The 22,285-nt window shown below is 41.3% G+C and overlaps 1 protein-coding gene and 1 long non-coding RNA gene across 3 annotated transcripts in view; one reads left to right on the forward strand and one right to left on the reverse strand.

Moving 5' to 3' along the window:
- The first annotated feature begins 4,609 nt into the window (after nucleotides 1-4,609).
- LOC116963379 lies at nucleotides 4,610-21,845 on the forward strand. Of its 2 annotated transcripts, XR_004408131.1 has the most exons (4): nucleotides 4,610-4,688; nucleotides 5,078-5,152; nucleotides 6,499-6,675; nucleotides 21,151-21,845. It is a non-coding gene; the product is annotated as an uncharacterized LOC116963379 (long non-coding RNA). The 2 variants fall into 2 exon arrangements; XR_004408130.1 differs by lacking the exon at nucleotides 4,610-4,688 and having other exon boundaries at nucleotides 4,975-5,152.
- Nucleotides 8,838-22,285, reverse strand: part of MYRFL (myelin regulatory factor like) — a 48,427-nt gene continuing 34,979 nt past the window's right edge. Inside the window, exons 20-25 of the mRNA XM_032999941.2 lie at nucleotides 19,973-20,047; nucleotides 17,677-17,764; nucleotides 16,103-16,177; nucleotides 13,954-14,062; nucleotides 11,299-11,373; nucleotides 8,838-11,205 (exon numbers count right to left, since the gene is read on the reverse strand). Coding sequence (XP_032855832.1) covers nucleotides 11,119-11,205; nucleotides 11,299-11,373; nucleotides 13,954-14,062; nucleotides 16,103-16,177; nucleotides 17,677-17,764; nucleotides 19,973-20,047 — 509 coding nt within the window. The 3' untranslated portion in view covers nucleotides 8,838-11,118. The remainder of the gene's footprint in view (nucleotides 11,206-11,298; nucleotides 11,374-13,953; nucleotides 14,063-16,102; nucleotides 16,178-17,676; nucleotides 17,765-19,972; nucleotides 20,048-22,285) is intronic.

Genomic DNA, 22,285 nt, shown 5'->3' on the forward strand with positions numbered 1-22,285 from the left:
TCTGCACAACGTGCCCGCGCCGGCGTTTCCCTGCACGGGGGGCCGGGTCCCTCGGAGCACCCCCGGCCCTGGGGGGGAGCCCCCCGGGGCGCGCGGCCAGAGCACGCGCACGGTGACAGACAGCTCGTCTACCGACGGCGTTTGGCAACGCGGCGTGATTTCACGGAGGACACTCCATCTGTCACTATGTTCTGTGGCAGAGCCTGACCTCGCTAGCACTAAGGAAGCCCCAGCAGATTAACATTTAATGATGCTTTCAGTTTCAGCCCTTGTAATTTTTCATCTTTCGGAGGGCAAACATAGAAGAGAAAGAAAGCCATATATTATGTACAGTATGTGGGTCTTCTTCTTGCAACTATCTCCTTTAATCTTCTTGACTTTGGCAGGTTTGGATTTTTTCTTCGTTCTGCACTGAAAAAAAATTTCTCTACATGTATTTTACTCTAGAAACAGAACATCAGCTGCTTCTTGTATACACAGACAGTTTTTGGTTTGATTTGTGTAACCATGATACCTAATTCAGATTAAGTAAGTAAACACAGAGGGTATGGTTCATAGTAGCTGTCTGAACAGGAGCAAGGAAACTAAACCTCTCCAAGACAGACAGATTGAGTGAGATCCTTCAGGCCACTCTTTGTTGTCTTGAAAAATACATTTAAACACATAATGCAAAAAGAAAACCTTAAGGGACAGTAAAGTGAACCAGAAATGCAGAGTTGGCATTCTTTTTGTTAAGCAGTTCTGTTAATTTTTGTATTTCCTGCTTGTGAACAAAGCTCCCAGTATCACACTGTGGACAAATCTCCCAGAGGTCTGCTCTCCCCAAGGCCTCCTTTCTTTGACCATAAAGAAGAACCACCAGTGCTATGTGGCACCAGCTGAAGTCAGTAAGACACAAGCACAGAAGCTCATTGAAGAAACCACATTACAGTATGAAAGCTCTTAAAATATATTTTGGGTGGCATGGCTGAGCCCCTGATCATTTAGGTTAGTATTTGTGGGAAACTGAACTGGAAGAGGGATTTGCATGAGAAAGCACAGGGGCAAAATTGATGGCAGAAAAGGAGGGAGAAACACAAAAGCCAGCAGAGAGGTCCCAAGCTGCTGAACATTTATGGAAGATAAGGGCATGAATTTTGAATTTGGCATATTTACCAAGAGACAAGGTAAAAGACTGAACCTTAAAGCAAGCAGAACATAAAGGAAAGTTGTAAGATAAATATCAAGAGGGTAATTTGAGCTGCTTCAGCCATGAAGCTGTAGTGGGGAGCAAGATGGGAACAAAGGAGGCTTCAGGGGAAGAGCATCGACTGAACACTGCTACCAGTCAGGTCTGAGGCCAGAGCCCAGCCACTACGTACACAGTGGTAAAGAAAATGCCTGAGATGGCACAAGTCCAGTGAAGGTAAGAACTGTGCAGTCATGAGAAGAAAAACAAGGTGATTAAAACTGCCCCACCCAGTAGTCTTTAGGGGTTTTTAATTTCTGAGTAGTGCCCATGAACCTTCAGGAACCAGCCAAGCAATGCTCACCAGCACCCTTATCGGCAAGCAGGTTACCACAGCAAGCTGCTAGTGCAAGTATCTATGACTGAAGAAATCAGAGCTTCGAAAACTAACATCAATGCCTGGAAGACTGACAAAGGTAAACTGGCAAGAGGGGAAGTCAGAACTGATTTTTTTGCAGCCAAGACCCTCCAAAGTAAGAAAAAGGAACTGCTTTTTAAAAAAATAGGTTGCAGCATAGTCAAAACCAGCGTAGAAACAGAAATGTAACTCCGATTAAAAGGTACCCCACAAAGGTTTAAGACATGCGCAAGGAGATGGAGAAAGAACAGCTTCAAAAGATTAATTCCCAAATAGTCAGAGCTTGTGTTCAACAGTTCAGGTCATAGACAGCTGGCTTATTGGAAACTTCCTTCTTCTTGGTGTCATGCAAGGCCGTGGTTTTAACACTGCAGGTACTTCACATCTTCACAGCCCATCTCTGTGTCCTACTCTGCTGTAGGACGGATACCCCTGCAATGGTGAGACACATGAGCTGAGGTGTATCATTCCTCCAAGTGAGAGAAAAGCTTCTAGAAAAATTTGGAGCCCTGACTCTTCAACCTGAAAATCTTAAAGCCCCTTGCTAAAGCTCAAAGCACATAGCAATCACATAGGATTCAAAGCAAACTTGCTGAGGGTGCACTCAATTCCACTGACCATGTCTCCAACAAAGATGTTAAACAGCACTGGTCCCAACACCAACCCCTGAGGAACATCACTTGTCACTTCTCTCCACTTAGACATTGAGCTGTCAACCACAACTCTTGGAGTGCGACCATCCAGCCAATTCCTTACCTACCAAGTGGTCCATCCATCAAATCCATGTCTCTCCAATTTAGGAACAAGGATGTTGTATGGGACGGTGTCAAAAGCTTTGCACAAGTCCAGGTAGATGATGCCAGTTGCTCTTCCCTTATCCACCAATGCTCTAACCCCATCGTAGAAGGCCACTAAATTTGTCAGGCATGATTTGCCCTTGGCAAAGCCATGTTGGCTGTCATCAATCACCTCCTTCTTTTCCATGTGCCCTAGCATGGTTTCCAGGAAGATCCGCTCCATGATCTTGCTGGGCACAGAGGTGAGACTGACTGGCCCGTAGTCCTTGGGTCTGCCTTTTTTCCCTTTTTAAAACTGGGGGCTATGTTTCCCCTTTTCCAGTCAGTGGGAACTCACCAGACTGCCATGACATCTCAGATACGATGTTTAGTGGCTTAGCCACTTCATCCACCTGTTCCCTCAGGACCTTCGGATGCATCTCATCAGGTCCCATGGACTTGTGTACTTTCAGGTCCCTTAGATGTTCTTGAGCCTGATCTTCTCCTACAGTGGGCAGTTTTTAATTCTCCCAGTCCCTGCCTTTGCCTTCTGCATCTTGGGCGTTGTGGCTGAAGTCCTTGCTGGTGAAGACTGAGGCAAAAAAGTCATTGAGTACCTCAGCCTTTTCCACATCCCAGGTAACCAATTCTCCCATTTCCTTCTGAAGAGGGTGTTTGTAGTTAAGTGCAACTATGAAAACAAAGAGTAAAGCCTAAGACTAAACCAGGCTCCCTGTGGCAAAATTCTGAGGTATTAGTATGCATTATTTATAAGCGTCCATCACCATTTTGTGCTCTCTCTGCCCCAAATGTATGCACTGACACAATCACCAACACCAACACAGAGTAGGGAAGGGAAGAGTGCAGCAAAGATCTATAGGCAGATCTCTCTACCTATGTAACATTTTCACTGAGTACCGTCCTTAAACATAGGATCTTGGCCAAAGTACAGTGGCATAACCACAGGATATAACCACTTTAACCATCCCTATATGCAAAGATATCCAAGCCCCTCAGCAAGAATATCCGCAGTCTTAATTAACCTTGTGAGAAATCAGGAAAAGATATATTATGCTTAGTTACTGCCTCATTTTGTTAATGAGAGATAATTGAAAAAACACATGCTAAAGTGATTGCCTAATCATCACATCAAATTAGTTTTAAAAAATCAATTCATCGTGATCAAATCATTATTTACAAAAAAGCAACAACACACAGAGACTGTCACTTGTTTGGGGTGAATCTCACCCAGTCTGAACAAACGGCCTTTGTGCAAGGAGCTTTGCAGGGCAAGGAAGATCAAGGCTGTGCCCCAGCAGCCTTTGGACTAATTTGGGGAATCAGAGCATCCTTCCCACTGCTCCATCACCTTCCACTTGAGAACGTTTCCCATCCTTTTGTTGTGCATCCCGAGGAACCTCTGATGTCTGGGTCAGTGCTCGCCCTTGCAGCAACACCCTGACCCTGTCCATTCTTCCTCTGCCATCAAGGTAAAGGCAATGAGGGTCCACGCAAAGAGTGTGCACAACTCTACAGCTCCAAAAGGCAGGATTAGGCCTATTGACAACAGAAGTCCTCTGTCACCCCCATCCTCTAATGACATTCTCTTAATCTAGCTTTTCAGTGAGGAAATGTGTCAGCCACACACATAATGAATTATCTGTAAGTAATTTAACCTGAAGAGCTCTGTTCCAAACTCATGTAAGGCTCTGAGGATGTAACAAAGCACTCAGGACACAACTTATTTTAGGAATCAGCAATATGCTTTAGGCAGAAATCTCAAATTTTAAATACAGCATTCTGGCCCAGCAGATTTTCTTCCTGATAGACCATGACCACTTCATAATTCTAGGGCAAAACCATGAAGATTAATAAAAAACAGAAAGAGGATTTTAATCAACACAGCCAGCTGGTCTGTGGTTTAGATTATGTTGTGGAAGGGAAAGTGTAACATTAGGATTGAATGAAAAATGCAAAGCACTGATTACCCCATAGAGCATCTCTACCAGCTAAATTAACATTAAACTCAAATTTGCAAATCCTGTGCTTATATTACTGCGTGTAGGCAATTGCAATATATTTAACATCAACTAGAAATTAAAATATCCATCTTTAAAATAATGAGTTTTGGTTTAAATCCTGTTCCTAAAACTCACTTCCCTTTCTACCCGTGACTAAGAAGATGACCTATTTTAAATCTCATCCTTTAAAAGTATTGTAACGAGTTCGGTTTTTTGGAGGGAGTAAAGCGGGACACAAGACGGCTGGAAAGCAACTAGTGAGTGAAGAAGGAGAGGGAGCCTGCCCAAAGCCCGGGAGCGGGAAGGTGAAGCCTTTTCCAGTGCAGGGGCACGCAGCCGAAGGATGGGAGCTGTGGTCTGCAGGGGAATGGCTCTGGGTGCCTGGGAGAAGGTGGTTCCTCCCGGAGACCGACCCAGAGAGGCGGCAGAGGCTGCAGCCAGGCGTCTGGCAGATGTAGGCTGCTGCGGGGTGGGGGGAGAAGGGGGGAGACAAGCTGGCTGGACCCAGGCCAAGGAGCAACAAAAGGCTTGTGTGCCATCGCCACGTCACCCTGCCCCACCGGCTGCCCAGCCTGCAGAGCACCATAGCAACCAGGGTTAAAACTGGGTCAGGATTGCCAGTGTGAAACCTGTTATTTTGAATATAGGGCTTGGGCTTGCAGTGAAAATGTTCGTTCATGTGCTATTTTGACAGAAAACACGCTATTTGGGGAAGCTGGAGCAGGGAGAGAAGACTATATTTATGAGGACGTCAGTGCCCGGAAATGTTGTAAGTGCATGAATTTTTCTTGTTTTTTAACCTACACTAGACCTGACGTGACACACTAGGACTCACTAAAGTGCCTTGAACACCACTGCTGCCCTGGATGGGCTCAGCGAGTCCCACGTCGTGGGTCTGGCTGGGCACGGCTGAGGCTGGGCCGGGCCCCTGCGGGCACAGCAGCCAGGCTGCGGGCGCCTTCCACGGGATGCAACCGCCCCCCGGCACTCCCCAAAGCTTAGTGGCAGGGGAAGCAAGCCAGAGGACAAAATGTATGTAATCTAGGACTGAGACATGCTTATGCCTCGGCCTTTGCTTAGAAAGCACTGTTCTTTCAGCCAAATGATTTTGAGAGCGTGGGACATGGCCAGCAGCTGCCACTCCAGGTATTATTCGGTGGTTTGCAGACGGTAATTAAAATTACTTATTCCACAGTGAGCGAACACACCCACATATTAGAAAAATTTAACAAATACTTTGCATGCAAAAGAGCATGGGGAGCAAAAGGGAGGGGTTGTGGAAATATAACAGTAAAAACTGTTTCTTCCAATTACTTGATCATCATTGTCCAGGAAAAAAAAATGTTCGTGCTTTTTCCAGAGAAATGTTTCTATAGCCTAATGAGGATTTTGAGTTAATGTCAAGATCAAAGCGTTCAAACTGAAAAGCTAACGGTAGACCTATACACTCCTCACTGGCCTGATTTTTCAAAAGTGCTGATTAGTCCCAAGCATATATAAACGTGACACTATGAGCATCTCAGTGTGTTTAAAACATTTACCCTTAAAGCACTGCCCCACTCCTAGTTCTTCCCCTTCAAGAACTTTTATTACTGAGCAATGTAACCATAAAAGCTTCATCAGTGGCCACAGGTCTACAGAGGAGTGAGCCTGGATCCCAGCTTCCTTGTGTCAAAGACGTTATCCAAAGCTCTGGATCTACAATCTAAAATTTCCCAAGCATCCTGTTTCAAAAAGGCACCATCTGCCCAAAGAAACTTGAGAGCCATCACTCAAGATTCTTTTGTCTGGAATGAACTAAATCCTGGATTTAAACAGAACATCAAATTTCCAAGCTGATATGATCAACCTCCCTGTTCTGCTTACTAACATTTTTTAATGTGTGCACCAATTACAATAAAATTCAGTAGAGGCTCAGCCATATTGTTTCTACAAGATTCAAGAAAATCTGAAACGAAGAAGATAAAAAAACCCAAACTGGTGCCCACACAAAGAAATAGACAGGAACAATTTTAGTATTTCCAAAGGCAAGAAGGAGTTCCCTGTGTGAGGGAGCAGCCTGCTTTCCCCGTCAGTATGAGAACAACTGGTCCTGCCTTTTGCCTCGTCCCACAGGTAGCGAACGTGGGAGGAAGCAAACATCACGTGGAAGAGCCATCCATGGAAGCCAACAGAGCAGCTGGGATTTTGCAGTGGCAGACTGTCAGCAATACAGGACACAAATATGCAGGAAATTGTTTCTCTGTAGCACAGTTTAGCTGGGACATTAAGTAGAATTATTCCAAGATGAAGGTAAGATTAGCAAATGATTCCTATAATGAGTTTCCACCAGATGTGTTCAATGCTTTTAAGTGTACTATAATGTCATACATAAAAGCCATGTCTTCATATAAAGCAACATATCATATAAAAGTCTTAAAGCACTGCAACTAGTTCATAAATTATGATTAATTTTCTGTGTATCCTGAAACTAGTTTCTATACCTACAATGAATTGATTTATTTCAAATATACTCTAGCACTCAGACCAACAGAAAGAGTAAACCTGATGTAAATCAGGTTTTCATTTTGCAGCTGGATCGGCTCAGGTTCCATGTGATGGATTTGTAATTCAAGAAGTCAGTGACCCCCGAGTGAGCAACTTCTTGTATTGTGAGCAGAATTTAACCCACTAACAATTCTTAATGCAAGTATTTTTCTGATTCTAGCAAGCTATGATCCTAGAAAAATGTACATAAGCAGGGCTCGATGAAAAGCTCACCTCCAGGTCTCCCTTCAGACCTGTGCTGTGCGGGACACCAGACTCAGTTTTGGGATTACTAGCTTCTCACAGCAGGCTCACATCATCTCACCTGGTCGACATGAATCGCTGCCTCACCAACTATTAGGTCTCGTCTGAACTAAAGAATCATTTGAACTGAACTGCAGCCAGCAAGCAAAATGCCCCTTTGCTCACTGCTGTCTACAGCTTCAGACAGGGTTGTGCCTGAAGGCTATCAGCTATTCCAGCTGCAGACTCATTCCCCAGAACCACTCGCTCTGCTTTTCTGCCTCGTATTTGGTTTCCATGGGGTGCCCATACAGGATTTTCCCTTTGTAGCCTCTTCACTTAAGTGTGCCAGGCTTTCAAGTGATCTCAGGTCCTTACTTAAAATGCCGCTGCCACCACTAGGTCAAACTTACTGGAAGCAAGGTTAGGTAATTTGTGTTACAGTCAAGGAAAAACATGAATTGCTGTTATCATGTTCTTGGTACGAACAGCATGGCTTGAAACCCAGATCAGATGGTACCAGATGGCCCTATTCCAGCTCTACCTTTGCCTTCTGCAATTTTCAGCTGTGTTTATCATCCAGAATGGAAGTTTGCTTTGCCTCAGCTCCCTCTCAAGTTAGAGGGAAATATTCCAGTGATGGGTGTCTGGAGGTTTCTGCAGCTCATCCAGATTGTGTTAAAAATAAGTGAGGGAAAGGGATTTTCCTGTTCCAGGTAGAATGTACATAAAACATCAATAATTTGTTATTCAGTATCACAAAAATTGTTTCAAATTGCATTATAATGACCACCATTAAAAATTGCTGCAACTGTATCTCTGAGCACAAAGAAATGCCAAAAAGCAACTGAGATGCTTGAACTTTTTAGTACCATGTTTTTCATTTGGAAAAGTCAAACCATATTTCCTTTAGCTGTTCAGGACAAAAAATGCTGCCAGCCATGTTTTCCCTGTGGCATTCTTCTATAGTAGTCCTAGTTCAATGTTGTACAATGAAGAAGGGCTGCACGAGATAGAGAATGTCACCAGTCCAGTGGTGTCAAGATGAGTTCCACCTCCCCAAACACAGGAAAGTGAGGGTTCAGCAGATACGGGAGTGAGAATCATTCCTAGAGCTTCTGTATTTCGACAGCAAAATGGAGCGAAATCCGGGTATGTACATCACCCACTGTGTACCTGGGGGGGCTCTGTCATGGTTTAACCCCAGCACGCAGCTAAACACCACCCTCAGTGGGATGGGGGAAAGAATCAAAAGTGAGAAAACTCATGGGCTGGGATAAGGACAGTTTAACAGGAAAAACAAAAGCTGCACACAAGCAAAGCAAAACAAGGAATTCATTCACTGCTTCCCGTGGGCAGGCAGGGGCTCAGCCATCTCCAGGACAGCCGGGCTCCAGCACATAACGGTTACTTGGGAAGCTGAATGCTGTAACTCCAAATGTCCCCTCGCCTCCTTCCTCCTTTTTCTCCCAGCTTTTATTGCTGAGCACATCATCTTATGGTCTGGGACATCCCTTTGGTCAGGGGGGGTCAGCTGTCCCAGCTGTGTCCCCTCCCAGCTCCTTGTGCACCCCCAGCCTGCTCGCTGGTGGGTGAGGAGCAGAAAAGGCCTTGACCCTGTGTGAGCAGCCTTCAGCAGTAACTAAAACATCAGTGTGTTATCAATACTGTTTTCAGCACAAATCCAAAACATAGCTCCATACAAGCTACTCTGAAGAAAATTAACTCCATCCCAGCTAAAACCAGTCCGGGCTGACACCCCTTAGGCTTGCTGAACCCGTTGTACACGCACTGTACAGTTAGCCAGCACATGCCTGGCAAATCAATGTATTATGAAAACATTATCCAGGGGGAAGGAGAATTAAAACATTTTCTGGGATTTCCAGGAGACCAAGCACCTGGCTGACTCTCAGATAAAAGAGCCATAGTGCAAGTGTAGGCTGAATCTTTACATTGGGTATCTTCTCTTGCACGTTTAGGTGTGGTGTATGTGAAATCCCAGGCAAATAGCAAAGTTTTTCTTTTTCAACTAAACTTCTAGATAGAAAATGAAAGCATATTCAGGGATGCTCAGGGTTCTGTTACACTACTAGTTTTTTCTCCTGGCCCCCTGATGTACTAACTCATTCAGTGGTAACCCCAATATAATTAGTGTCACAAAGGGACAAAAATCATCTGACCCCCATTTAAAATGATCAAATCACTACTATTAATAGGTCATTCCATTTAAGAAAGTCTTTCAACTCATTGTCATTCACAGATTTTCTCAGGAGCCTAAAGATTATTTATCACAGATTTTTCCATGCCAACTATTTCATTCCTGCCAGTTCCTCCCTAGCTTTTGCCAAGGTGGATTCTTGTTACTTCGGACATGTTAGAACATAGCCTTCATACAACGACTTGTCATCTTAAATCCAAACAAAATCTTGAAGTGTACCTTACTAAAAACATGTGACAGGAGTAAAGAACTAGGTGAAAATTCTTGAATGGGCAAAATAACGTGTAATAAAGTCACCACAAGCATTTTTACAGAGAAAACAGTTGCTATTCAACATGCATCTCACCCCAGACTTTAATCACAGGAAGTTTTTGGATGACAGGAAACACTGGGAGCTTACACTCTCGTACTGCAGTGCTCTTTGCCACTGGGAAGAGTATTTCAACCCAGAACAGTGTGATGAAAACCAGGTGGGTGTAGAAAAGTACAGTTTTTGTTCAAAATGCACATGCGTTATCATCTGTGACCTGGTGACTCTTCTTAGGAATTACCTTCAAGTATGGACCATAAAAAACTAAAGGCACAAACTTCTGATGCTTTTGAATCCAGAGTTCCAAGTCCAGCTGGATATTACAGATCATGTGGCCTGCACCATAAATGCTTCCCAGTAAAAAAAAAAAAAACAAAAAAAAAAAACAACAAAAACCCAAACCCAAACCAAAACAAACCCAAACCCGTATATTTTTGAGGTCAAAGTAGTGAGTCATTTAAGGCAAAAAAAATCCACAGACATTGCAGTTAACCCCATCTGAAGCCCATCTGTTTTCCTTCTGTCTGAGCAACTAATGTGAAATTTAATTTAAATAGCTTTACCTTAAAAATGTATTTCCTAAATATAAAAAGAAAGATTTCTCACATGCAAGTGTGTATCCATATGCATCTTAGAAAGCCATGCAGGCAAGACATTATTCTTCTCAAATATTTCTATTCTTCCATCACACTAGCACAAATCACAAACACCAAGAAAAAAATAACCTGAATTTAGGAGTAAATAGTTCATTCCTGCCGTACAGTTTAAAAAAAAAAAAAAAAAAATCCAGTAGCTGAAATATATCTCATTCAACCAGCAGCAGAGAAGGTAAATCACACAATTGTAATGGTAATGATGGCACTGCTTTCTGAAATGGAAATATTTACACAGACCACGGAATTGACCTGTTGTTCCCTAACTTACAGCACATATTTTAAAGGGCATTTCCACATTGATACGTTTCTGTCTCAACGTTTTCTTTGGTTTTGGTTTTGTTAGTGAAAAAAAAAAAATAGATTTATATATAAATAAAGGGAAGCTGGTCTCCTGACTGCAAATAACATTTTATTATTTTAGCATCTTCTGAGGACTGGAGTGTATCCCATCTCAGCAGAGCTCCCACCCAATTGTTCTTGTCTGCTATATACACAATGTCATATGACTTCACTATGATCAACGGGATTATTTTATTTACATATCTTATATTCTGTTGCCTCACATCCTTTTAGAAACAGTTCCTGGAAATGCAGAGCTATGGCTGCTGTCAAACACTTTATTTTTATCCTTCTTTTTTAATTTAAAAGTGAAGTCACCAAGAAATTGCTACACAACTCAGCAAGAGGTTTAAAAAAAATATCCAGGGCCATTCACAAGTCTCTTTTTCGTGTCAAGAACTTCCTCGTGTTTTCCCCAAAGAACAGGAATGATCAGCAACATTTTAGTTACACTGCCGATAAAAATAGAAGTAATAATCAGTAAAAAACATTCCAGCAAAATAAGGATCTGTTGAGCAGCCTGCAAAACCCTGCAGAAGAAAAATAAAGGAGATTCATATAGGATTTTCTCTCAGTTCAGATGCTATTTGTCTTTTGCTGGGATGCCATTTGAAAAGGCTTACCGGTGCAGCTACACGGAAATAGTATGCACTGTCATACAATTTAGCTACAGGGAGAGTCCAAATATGCTGACGTCCCTAGATGATAAATGAGAGAGAGAGATTAGATAACCTTATTTCACATTAAATTAGAGAGAAGGATAGGCTCTGGAAACATTTCATTGACAAAAGCAGTGCAAAGTAATTATGATAACAAGACTTGATAGCTATAGTCAGAGTATTTAAAGACAAAGTGCTGACTTTAAAGCCAGCAAATGTGGGTTTGCTCTGATCAGCTCTGCCCAGGAACTGACAGACATCTGGCTCCCAGAGACGCTGAGCTGGCTCTGAATAACTGAACTCCCTCTCTAGTTTTCCAAGCAAACCCCACAATAAAAAGGGATTGTTCCTGATGTGGCAGGTGGCCCGAGAGCTTTCAGGTGTAATAGTAGCAAATGGCAATTCTGCTGATTTTGAAACAGCAACTTTACTGCTCCTCATAAGGCAGCGCAAGTTCCTCTATAAATTCTAAAGATATGGGTAGCTTAGCATTTCAAAAACAGGTGCGGACAAGATTTCATGCTATTTTTGATTGCAATGTCCTGCCATGTACAAATTAAATAATATATTTTGCATCTGAAATGTTTATGCTACATTGAATGAAATAAAATTCAATCCTCACCTCTTTTTAACCTAATGATCCATGGCAACTTTTATTTCATCAGTTTCTAGTGTTTCAACTCCTTCATCTTTCCCTCCTCCCTTCACTTTCTGACACATTCTCTCCGTTGAAGATGTTCATATGATACAACTTATGTGAGACTATTAAAACCAACTGATTGCTGCCCTGCCTTTGGTAGGGAATAAGCTTTCCAGTCCCTAGGAAAATCCTCTTGAAAAAAACCTCTTCAACTGGACAGTATTTCTATTCTGAGTCACATCAAACCTGAATTCTCACTGCTGCTAGAGGCTAGTTAGCTTTAGTTCTCTGATGTGGATTTCAGGTTGACACATGAAATCTCTTTGACCAGTTTTGGCAGTAAGCTTCAAGGGTATTTCTGCATTGCAAAACTCTCTGGGTCTGACTTAATTTCAATTCTGTTGGAATTACAGCAGACAGGTCAAAACTTGGACAATTTTGGCTTTCTGATGGCTTTGCAGCAGTTGCAGAGAAGCCTGTAACTTTTTGCAAAGACATCTGAAAAGTTGATCAGAAAGTCAGCTTAAGGGTGTGGGTATCCCAACTGCTCTGATTTGACAAAGCACCGAAAAAGTCATTTAAAACCAATTAAGAACATACCATGCATGGCACCATAGCTCAGAAATCTAAAAAAACCTCTGAAATTACTTCCAATTTCAGGGAGATTACTCCTATGATGTGTTCAGAAATGTTACTCTCCTTGCTTCTGCCTTTCCTACTGTTTTAGCCAGAATAAACATTTCCAAGCAATGTAGACAAATCAAGGCCTTGAAAAAGTCTTATATTTACAGATAATTTGAAGGGAGTTAAAGGCCCTCATCAATTTACTGGAGACAATCAAAAGTTTGCAAGATCTGGTCGCTAAATATTTTTTTACTGGGAAAAGCTAGCACGTTTTAACAGCTTTTATTCCCCTTGAGCCAATTCAGAGAACAACATGTAAACAATTCTTGCTTTACAATGAAGAACTTTCCCTAGAGAGATTCACAGGTAAAATCCTGTTCACACAGAAAGAAAGGGGAATACTACCATTGTTTCCAGTGAATTCAAGACTTAAAAACTGGAATTCACTAACCAATAGACAATAATGGAAACAGTAGAGTTGATAAGAGTTTGGAGGACTGCCTCCTAAGGCCCTGGGTTAAAAGTAATCCTATTTCTTAAGTATTTTTTGAGATACATAGGGTTATAGTGGTGAGTTAGGCTGAAGCAGACTCAAAACTGTCCCTGTAGAGAGTCACTAGATAGATTTTTATAAAATTCAGCAGAAAACTGACTCCTACAAAAAGGTTGCATCTCATTATGGTCATGCCAAAGCCAGCTATGACTGGTAGACTCAGTACCATTTGGATTTCTACTACCTCAATCAAGATCAGAATTTTGCAGCCATTAATTTTATGAGTCAAGTTCTAATGGACTATTTAATTTTTTCCAAGTGCCCATAAATACACTATTAACAAGGCCAAGGTGACTAGCTGGCACGAGCTACCCTCCTTTCCACACTCTGTAGATTAAGATCTTCATGGTCTCTTTTATATCTTTATTCATTCCTTACAAACAGTAGTGTATAAATCTAATCAGCAGAACTACATATTACAAGTTTATTCCACCTTCCATATCTCCCTCTACTCTGGAATGCATCCACATAACGTTGCTTGAATCAAGAGCATCATTCGAGGCATCATGACCTCCTACTTATGAGACTCAGATGCTTTTATGAAAAGCAAACAGAGCTAATAGAAGGGAACACCATTCTGGAGAGCAAGGAACCGTTAAAGCTAATCATAAATTATTTCAGCACTGCATGGCTTCAATTGCCAAAACTATCAGCAAAATAAACACTTTTTTCCTACATAAAGTTCAATCTTATTTTCAGTTTTGCACACTACCTTTAATACGAGAGTGGAAAAAAGAGCCATGTACTGGGTAGTTTATAAAAATGATCCCCACAAGCCAGATTACTGCTGCAAAAATCTTACCTGTGTGGTTTCTAGGAAATCTTTCCTGCTGTTTTGGCTTGAAGAATAATGGGAGCAATAATTTCCAAATGTGACTTTGCAGAGAAATACAATTAGTGGTTCTGTGGTGCTTCAAGAAACAGAGAAAAATAAGGATCTATTCGATTGCTCTTAAATAGCAGAATCATATATATAAATACAAAATACGTACAAGGCAAACAAAATCAAAGAATTGATATGTGGAGAAATAAAGCAGAGGAGATTACTTCACTGACTGATATGATGGAGATAAACGTAAGCCACCAACCTCTAAGCTTGCCCCATTCCTTCCCACGAATAAAGCGTGTTTTGCATTTGGAAATCTGGGTGATCTTTACAGTCATTAAGATAAATCTAGAAATGTACACTAAACTTCCTCAAACCTCAAGTACATTCATACCAGAAGCTATTGTATGTGGGTTTTTATGATATGCTTGAGTTGCATGGCTTACATCATGCATAGGCATAATATACCTGTGCCAGAGGGTACCCAGGCATCTAAACACAACATCAATATTATGGAAGACAAACCCATAATAAGCCTCAAAACAGGGACCTGTATAAATAACTCCCATTTGCCATTGTACACATGGAAATATATAATTAAAAAGAAGTAAAAATATCCCAGATTTTGTCTGGGAAAGCAGTCGTAAACAAAATTTCATTCAGAATTCTTCAAAAGCAAGGGCCTTGTGGTCATATCTTCTCCAAACTATCCCTAGAGAGCTTCCAGCACTTCCTGGCTTACCAGACAGCTTTTCTGAGAAGAGTCTAACAAACAAAAATGCCTTGGAGATCGAAAGGAACTCAGACATGACAATGGCTAGCAGAAAAAATGAAAGCAGAAGGTGAAGAAAATGTGACATGAATAGTTTATGCTGTGGGGAACAACAAAGCACCTCTCAACAAAATGTGCTTTCACAACATTAACAAAGTTTTGTAAGAAACATCAATTTTAAAGCATGTAATGCAGATTCTCTGTTGTAGATAAGCTGATCTAGTGTGTGTTGGTTTCATTTGACTTTATTCAGTAGGCCTAAAAGTTTTCCAAATTCTTTAAGTATTTACATTATCGTACAGTATTTGGACACTGTAGTAATCCAAATATGTTTAGGCTTCATTAAGTGTTTTGATTTTTTTAATTTTGTGGCTTCATTTAGTAGAAGTATATAGAAGATGTATATACTGAAAATCCCCCTCCCCACAAACCACAAACCAATATACAAAATAAAATCAGTAACTGCTTCACTGAAACTCTGAGTATGATGTTTTAATCCCTACATGGGAGGGCTGTATTATTAGGTTATAATGGCATACACTTAAAAGACAAATTTTCAGTGGCTGTAGAAAACAAACAGGCACTTCAGGAGTACTGTTACATTTCCTCCTATCTGAAAAAGGCAGATGTTTACAAGGAAAACATTCAAGATCAAAAGACTGAACCTAAGGACCATCCATAACTTCACAGAGCCCTTTCTTGGACAGACTGAAGTCATGAAGTGTCATCAAGCAGAGTGTTTGGCAGCTGTTCTGGGTACTGCTGGCCTTTCTCAGAGAAGAACCCCAAAAGAAAGGACTTGTTACTTCTGGGAGAACACAATGGAGCTAGGCTTTTATTTGAGGAGAAAATATGTGCCGAGAGGAATAAGCCTGATTCTTATTCCTGCTGTAAGTCGCAATTTTATGCATTACCAGAGGTTCCTGCACAAGAATCCCCTTTACAGGGCTTGGCACAACAGGCCAAAAGAAGGTGTTCCCTGAAGTTATTTATGTATGTTCCTAATAATATTTCGCTACATCAAAAAAAAAATCAAATCCCTATGCCAAAGGCCACAATCCTGATCATATCTGCATACATGTTTGCTCAAATGATTATTAGACTGAACCTTAAGACTACTGGATTTTAATATCTGCATCAATGGGTAAAACTGTCACTGGGCTGAGAGCAGTATGGGGCCTATGTGACAGCAAAGGATCCACCCAAAGGTCTGCTTTAAGAACTCAGTTGTGCATAGATTTGTCCCACTCCTCTGAATTGGGACAAATTCATGGCACAATAGAAAACAGGCAAGAATTACTATTCAAAAAATGAACCGCTGTCTTATTATGTATTATCTTTAACTGTACTTACTTTATTTCCAGTGAGATTTCTACATCCATGGGTGTGTATTTGTTGACAGGAATAACATAGCTGTAATTTCCAGACCTAAAAATGGTGGCATTAATACATATAGGATTTTGAGATACACAGTATCTTTGCAAAAAAAAAAAAAAAAAAAAAAAAAAAAAAAAGGAAAGTTAAATTTTAAAAGAAAAAATATGAAAATGTAGGAGAAACTCCTGACTGCTAGAGGAAACAACTGTGAGAAGCCAGACAAAAAGCCATGCCACATAAACAGTATTTTATTCCACCATAATTGTAGAATCATAGAACAGCTTGGGTTGGAAGAGACATTAAAGATCACCTAGTTCCAAGCCCCCTGCCATGGCCAGGGACAACTTCCACTAGATCAGGTTTCTCAAAGCCCCGTCCAGCCTGGCCCTGAACACTCCCAGGGCAACCTGTGCCAGTGCCTCACCACCCTCACAGTGAAGAATTTCTTTCTTGTAGCTAATCTAAATCTACCCTCTTTCAATTTAAAACCACTAGCCCTCCTCCTATCTCTACACCCTTTGGTAAAGAGTCCTTCCCCAGCTTTCCTGTAGCCCCCTTTAAGTACTGGCAGGCCGCTATAAGGTTTCCCCAGAGCCTTCTCTTCTCCAGGCTGAACAACCCCAACTCTCTCAGCCTGTTCTCAGAAGGGAGGTGCTCCAGCACCCTGATCATTTTGGTGGCCTCCTCTGGACCTGCTCAAGCAGGTCTGTGTCCTTCTTGCATTGGGAGCCCCAGATCTGCACACAGTACTCCAGGTGGGGTCTCATGAGAGTGGAGTAGAGGAGGAGAATCCCCTCCCTTGACCTGCTGGCCACACTGCTCTTGATGCAGCCCGGGACACAGTTGGCTTTCTGGGCTGTGAGCACACACTGCTGGCTGGCTCATATTCAGTTTTCTATCCACTGATACCTCCAAATCCTTCTCCGCAAGGGCTGCTCTCAATCCACTCATTTCCCAGCCTGTATTTGTGCTTGGGATTGCCCTGGCCCATGTGCAGGACCTTGCACTTGGCCTTGTTGACCTTCATGAGGTTTGCACAGGCCCACCTTCAAGCCTGTCCAGGTCCCTCTGGATGGCGTCCCTTCCCTCCAGTGTGTCACTGCACCGCACAGCTTGGTGTCTTTCACAAACTTGCTGAGGGTGCCCTCAATCCCACTGTCCCTGTCACCAACAAAGATGTTAAACAGCGCCAGTCCCAACACCAACCCCTGAGGAACGCCACTCATCACTGCTCTCCACTTGGACATCGAGCCGTTGATGCAACTCTTTGAGTGTGACCATCCAGTCAATTCCTTATCCACCAAGTGGTCCACCTGTCAAATCCATGTCTCTCCAATTTAGGGACAAGAATGTTGTGTCTGACAGTGTGAAAAGCTTTGCACAAGTCCAGGTAGATGACATCAGTTGCTCTTCCCTTATCCACCAACGCTGCAGTCCCGTTGTAGAAGGACACCAAATTTGTCAGGCACAATTTGCCCTTAGGGAAGCCATGTTGGCTGTCATCAATTATCTCCTTAATATAATAAAGCAAAATAAAACAATTTACCTACCTGCACTGTAGATTTTTACTACAATAGCGACTGTCAATGCTTTGCTGTGTTTCCAAAATCTGTATGGAACTGACTGTTGTATCAATCCCTAAAAGTATTAAGAATAATGTTTTATACTTGATTATTTCAGAATCTTAGATAAGAACATAATAAAATTGCAGTTCATACAGTGGCATCTACTCCCTTGCTTGCCACTACAGGAGCTGCTGCAGTTCTAAATTAGCTGTCACTGAAAAGCCTTTGGTTGATTACCTTCGTTCTGCCATCACAGGAGAGATAAGATCCTCATTCAATTTACAAGGATAAATATTGTAACATTTTCTTTGGGGCAGACACTGAAGGCTATTTTGATGGCAGCCCAAGTAGAATACAAATGCGTCAGTGTTCATTGTCAAGTACTAGAAGCCATGCTCATGCAAGTCATCATTAATTTGAAAAACATTACCTTTGCTGAGAGAAAAAATTTGGAATGCAACAAAACTTGTTTCTAATCCTATGTGCAGGAAAACTACCTAACTCTAATGAATATTATAATTTCTTCATAAAATGTTGCCTTGAACTTGCAAGAATTTAAGAGTTTTGTAAGATTCTAAATATACAATGAAGAGTATAGCCACAGTGGTGTGGCTCTTCCCTGAGGCAGATTAACACTGCAGAGAGTTAGGTGGCAAGAAGCAGTGTGCTAACATAGCACCACAGCTTCTGCTTTCACATCTGGCCTAGGAATCGCTGCACTGAGCTGCATCCTGAAAAGCTTATTTCTTCTGGATACATCTACAGCATCCAACCAGTGCAGGGCCATAGTCAGGACCTGCAGCATCTTAGACACCTAAACCAGCACACTTCAGTCTGAACCGTGGAGGGCCCTCAGACAGAAGGGGCTGAACAGGTTTAATCCCCCTGAGTGGACCTAGGCTCGCACTTCCAAAGGTTTGGGGAAGACCCAGGTGTGGAGGGAGTGTGTGAGCCATCAGCAGATAGCCAGACTTCAGCTGTTGCCTACAGCATCAAGCTGCTGATATTTTGTCTTGCAGAGTGGTGCAGGAGGCACAAGGAGGACCTGGCTCAGCAGGCCTAAGCCTGCTCTTCACATCACAATGGGAACATTGGTTTTGTGTTTCTGTTCCTCTGTTCTACAGCAACAGTTCCCTACTTTGCAGGGAAACTTGGTGATTATTAGCTGACCTGTGCTCTGATTATAAAACACGTGTGTGGTAGTACATACTTTCAGCATGCAAATATCCACATGTATGCTTAAGTGACAGAGGGAAATGGAGCATCTTTGTCTCAAAGAACTAGCACAGAACACATCCCTATGACACAGCACCTCACTACAACACGTATCATAGTAATGCCACAGAGGCCTTTTTCTGAGGTGTGTAGCCATGCAAAAAAAAATCAGAAGGGAAATGATTTTTCCCAGATCATCCTACAGGGGCGTACCCAGGCAACAAGCAGATCCTGTGTTCTATATCTCACACAGCCCCTGGGTAGCAATCTGCTTTAAATGCATGCCAGGGTATAGATGGTTTACCATCCAAATATTGCCTAATTTTTAATCGAATATTTATATAAAAAAACCCCAAGCCTTAAAAGAGAACATCCACATAAACAGAAAAGACAAGGTATTATCCTGCTCATACTGAATGAATGCCAGAGCATGCCATTATAACATATGTAACCAGAAGATACTCATCTTCACAGAAAAAAAAGCTGTATTTTCAGCCCAGACTGGCTCTGACAGCAGCACACAGTCACTAAAAGGGGAGCCTGAAATCAAGCCAAAAGTCTTGTGTCAAAGAACTTCGTGTCATCTCCACCTATGCAGGCAGTGTCAGGATCCTAAGGTAGAGATGGCCCCTTTGAGCAGCTGACATTTTTAATCTGTTCGGTCAACTGAGCCAAACCCCAAATGCTTCCTTTACACAAAAACTACACTCATATCCTTTAGCATTTTGCTGTAAAAGGGTTAGCAGTGTTGAGCACCTAACAAGACTTTAGCCCCTGTCAAGAGGGGTTGTCACCTGTCATTTTACTGCATCTGAAGCTAAGTCTAAGAACTCTCTAGAGAAGGCAGCCAGAATGTCTATGAAGATACAAGAATAAATTGAAATGACATGAAAATTACAGTGAACCACAGGTATTTAATAGATTCTTAAGTGTTTATTCTCTATAATGACCAGTTATAAATGAAACGTCTCTAAATTCCAGCAGCAGAACTCCAAGCCTACAAGTAGCTCTTCAAAGTTATACAAGCATACATTTCAATGGGTCTTTGAAAAAATATGGGACTTACAGTCATTTCCAAGGTCAGGTCTTCCGCTGGATATTTTGACTGGATCTTGTTCAGGCAGCATGTCACTTTTGTCTCCTGTGAAAGGATGCATGTACAGACATTCCCCAATTAGCCTTGCACAGTTGTAACGGCAAAATATGAATACACCACCAGAAGATGTTATGTTGTCTCTTGGATAAATGCATGCATACCCACAAGAGAAACTTTTAAAATACAAAGCACCTCTATTCAGAAGAAGATATACACAGTCAAAAGAAGTTTGTAGATAACAAGAGACAAGCTTTTGAAACTCTACAGGATATCTAAAGCAATTCAAAAAATAGCCTAAAAGAAAAGATTTCACTCCACACACAGAATAACAGCAATTGTTATAACAGAGAGCCAAAGCAGAAGTCAACATCCAGTCAGGCACTTCAGCACAAATCTGATCATAAATCCCTATCTTCTTAGTGAAAAAGTGGCATTAGTAAGAATAGGCATCTGCCACGCAAATAGAGGCAAGGGGAATAACTTAGCTTTTTTAGTGTGAGATGTCACTGAGGACTGACCTGAGTGAGACACAGGACTTCAGAGAGAGAAGGATGAGTCACCAAATTAAAGAAACTAATACATAGCTTTAACAACACGATCACCATGTTCACTGATGTCACCTCTGTAATCTCAAACATTGAACTAGGCTGGGAAATATAAACTGATGAATTTTTATTATTATTATTCTATTAATTTTCTCAGCACTTCTCTAGAAAAGTGAACTTTAAAAGATCTTTTGAATAATCATCACACAGTACAACCTGGGGAAGGCCCTCCAATCCCATGGGAAATAGTTTAAAGCTGTTCCTGTGTTTTTACACTAATTGCCAGCCAAGAATCTGTCCTGAGACAGGTTACCAATAAACTGGCACTGAGAAATGCTGATCTCGCCTAAACTAACATGCTTCCTCAAATACCATTTCATCTGTGAAAAAAAAACAGAATTGTGTATTTCTAGAATACCAAAATGCTCCATTCCCACGTTTTCAAAAGGAAATATTCTGATTTCAAAATGACTGTTTAGAACAGAAGTCACTGTTTCATTATATAAAAATTTATTTTACAAAAGGAAGGATCAAAATGTCTTATTTCACTGAGATTGAAACAAGACAGCTGGATTGACCTTACTGTTTTCTGATTCATTCCAGATTTTGGTTTTCATTTCAGTGTTGGGAAATAAGAAAATCCACGCGTTTCTCATGCTAATAGGTGATCAAGAGCATGGAACACATCAACAACTGGAATCTGAGGGCCCAGAAGCAATGTAATACAGAATAATCTTTGGGATTTCTATTATTTTTGTGCTTTGTTATGAAACTGTGATACCACTGCCAGTTATCCCTTTAATCTGTTTTCTATTTACTTGCTCATCATACAAATCTACCAGTTCTGCCAACTTAGGTGGTAACTGTTGCATTTAGTAGACATCTGCTGTTCCATTTCTTTACACTGTTCCACACACCTAGAAAAATGGCTACTGAACACATGCAATCACTTATATACAAACAGTAGGTCTTGAAGCTGATTTTAAAAAAGCCTGTTCATTTTCTCACTCTTCCTTTTAATTTACAAACTAGTTGTTACATCTTCCTTTCACTTTCTTCAGTTTTCTCTTAATAGTCTAGGTATGATAGCAATGCATTAAGCATTCTCTGTCATTTTGCATTTTCATTAACAGAGAACTATTCTGTAGGAAAACCTGTATCCCCTAGTAAAGGTAAAAGATTGCTCACTGAAAGAAAAATGTTTTTTTCTCTGTAGATAAAATACTTCAGTTGTGCAAGTGTTGGCAGGAATATTTACTAAATATTCGCAATTATTAAACATTTAATACAGTGATTCTTTCACAGATGATGGAAAAAAGCATTAAATGGCTATCAGAATTTTGTATAAAAACTAGGATGAAGACAGATTTACTTCACTAAGATTTCAGCTATTTACACCAAATCAGTAACCAGTATAGAAATTCATTTTTGCTTGGTTTTTCACTCATCACAAAATTACTATTTCATTTTCCTTTAAGCTGATGCAATCCAAGTGAAATGCAGAAAACCAGACCATGATGTTATTTTTATTTGGAGCCCAAGTTGTCAACTGAGAACACCAGGAACCACCAAAAAACACCATAGCAGCCTTCAATAAATTATGTTAAACTTCCACTCTGTCACATACAGTAACTCTGAGGGTTTTCTTAAAGGCCTGTGTGGGGTGTGAAGATCCAGTTCAATAACAAATATAAAAGTACGAGCACGACCAGAATGTAATGAGAACAACCATTATCTT

Source organism: Tyto alba, unplaced genomic scaffold, assembly GCF_018691265.1.
Source record: "Tyto alba isolate M040663 unplaced genomic scaffold, T.alba_DEE_v4.0 Super-Scaffold_2, whole genome shotgun sequence".
NCBI classification, from domain to species: Eukaryota; Metazoa; Chordata; class Aves; order Strigiformes; family Tytonidae; genus Tyto; species Tyto alba.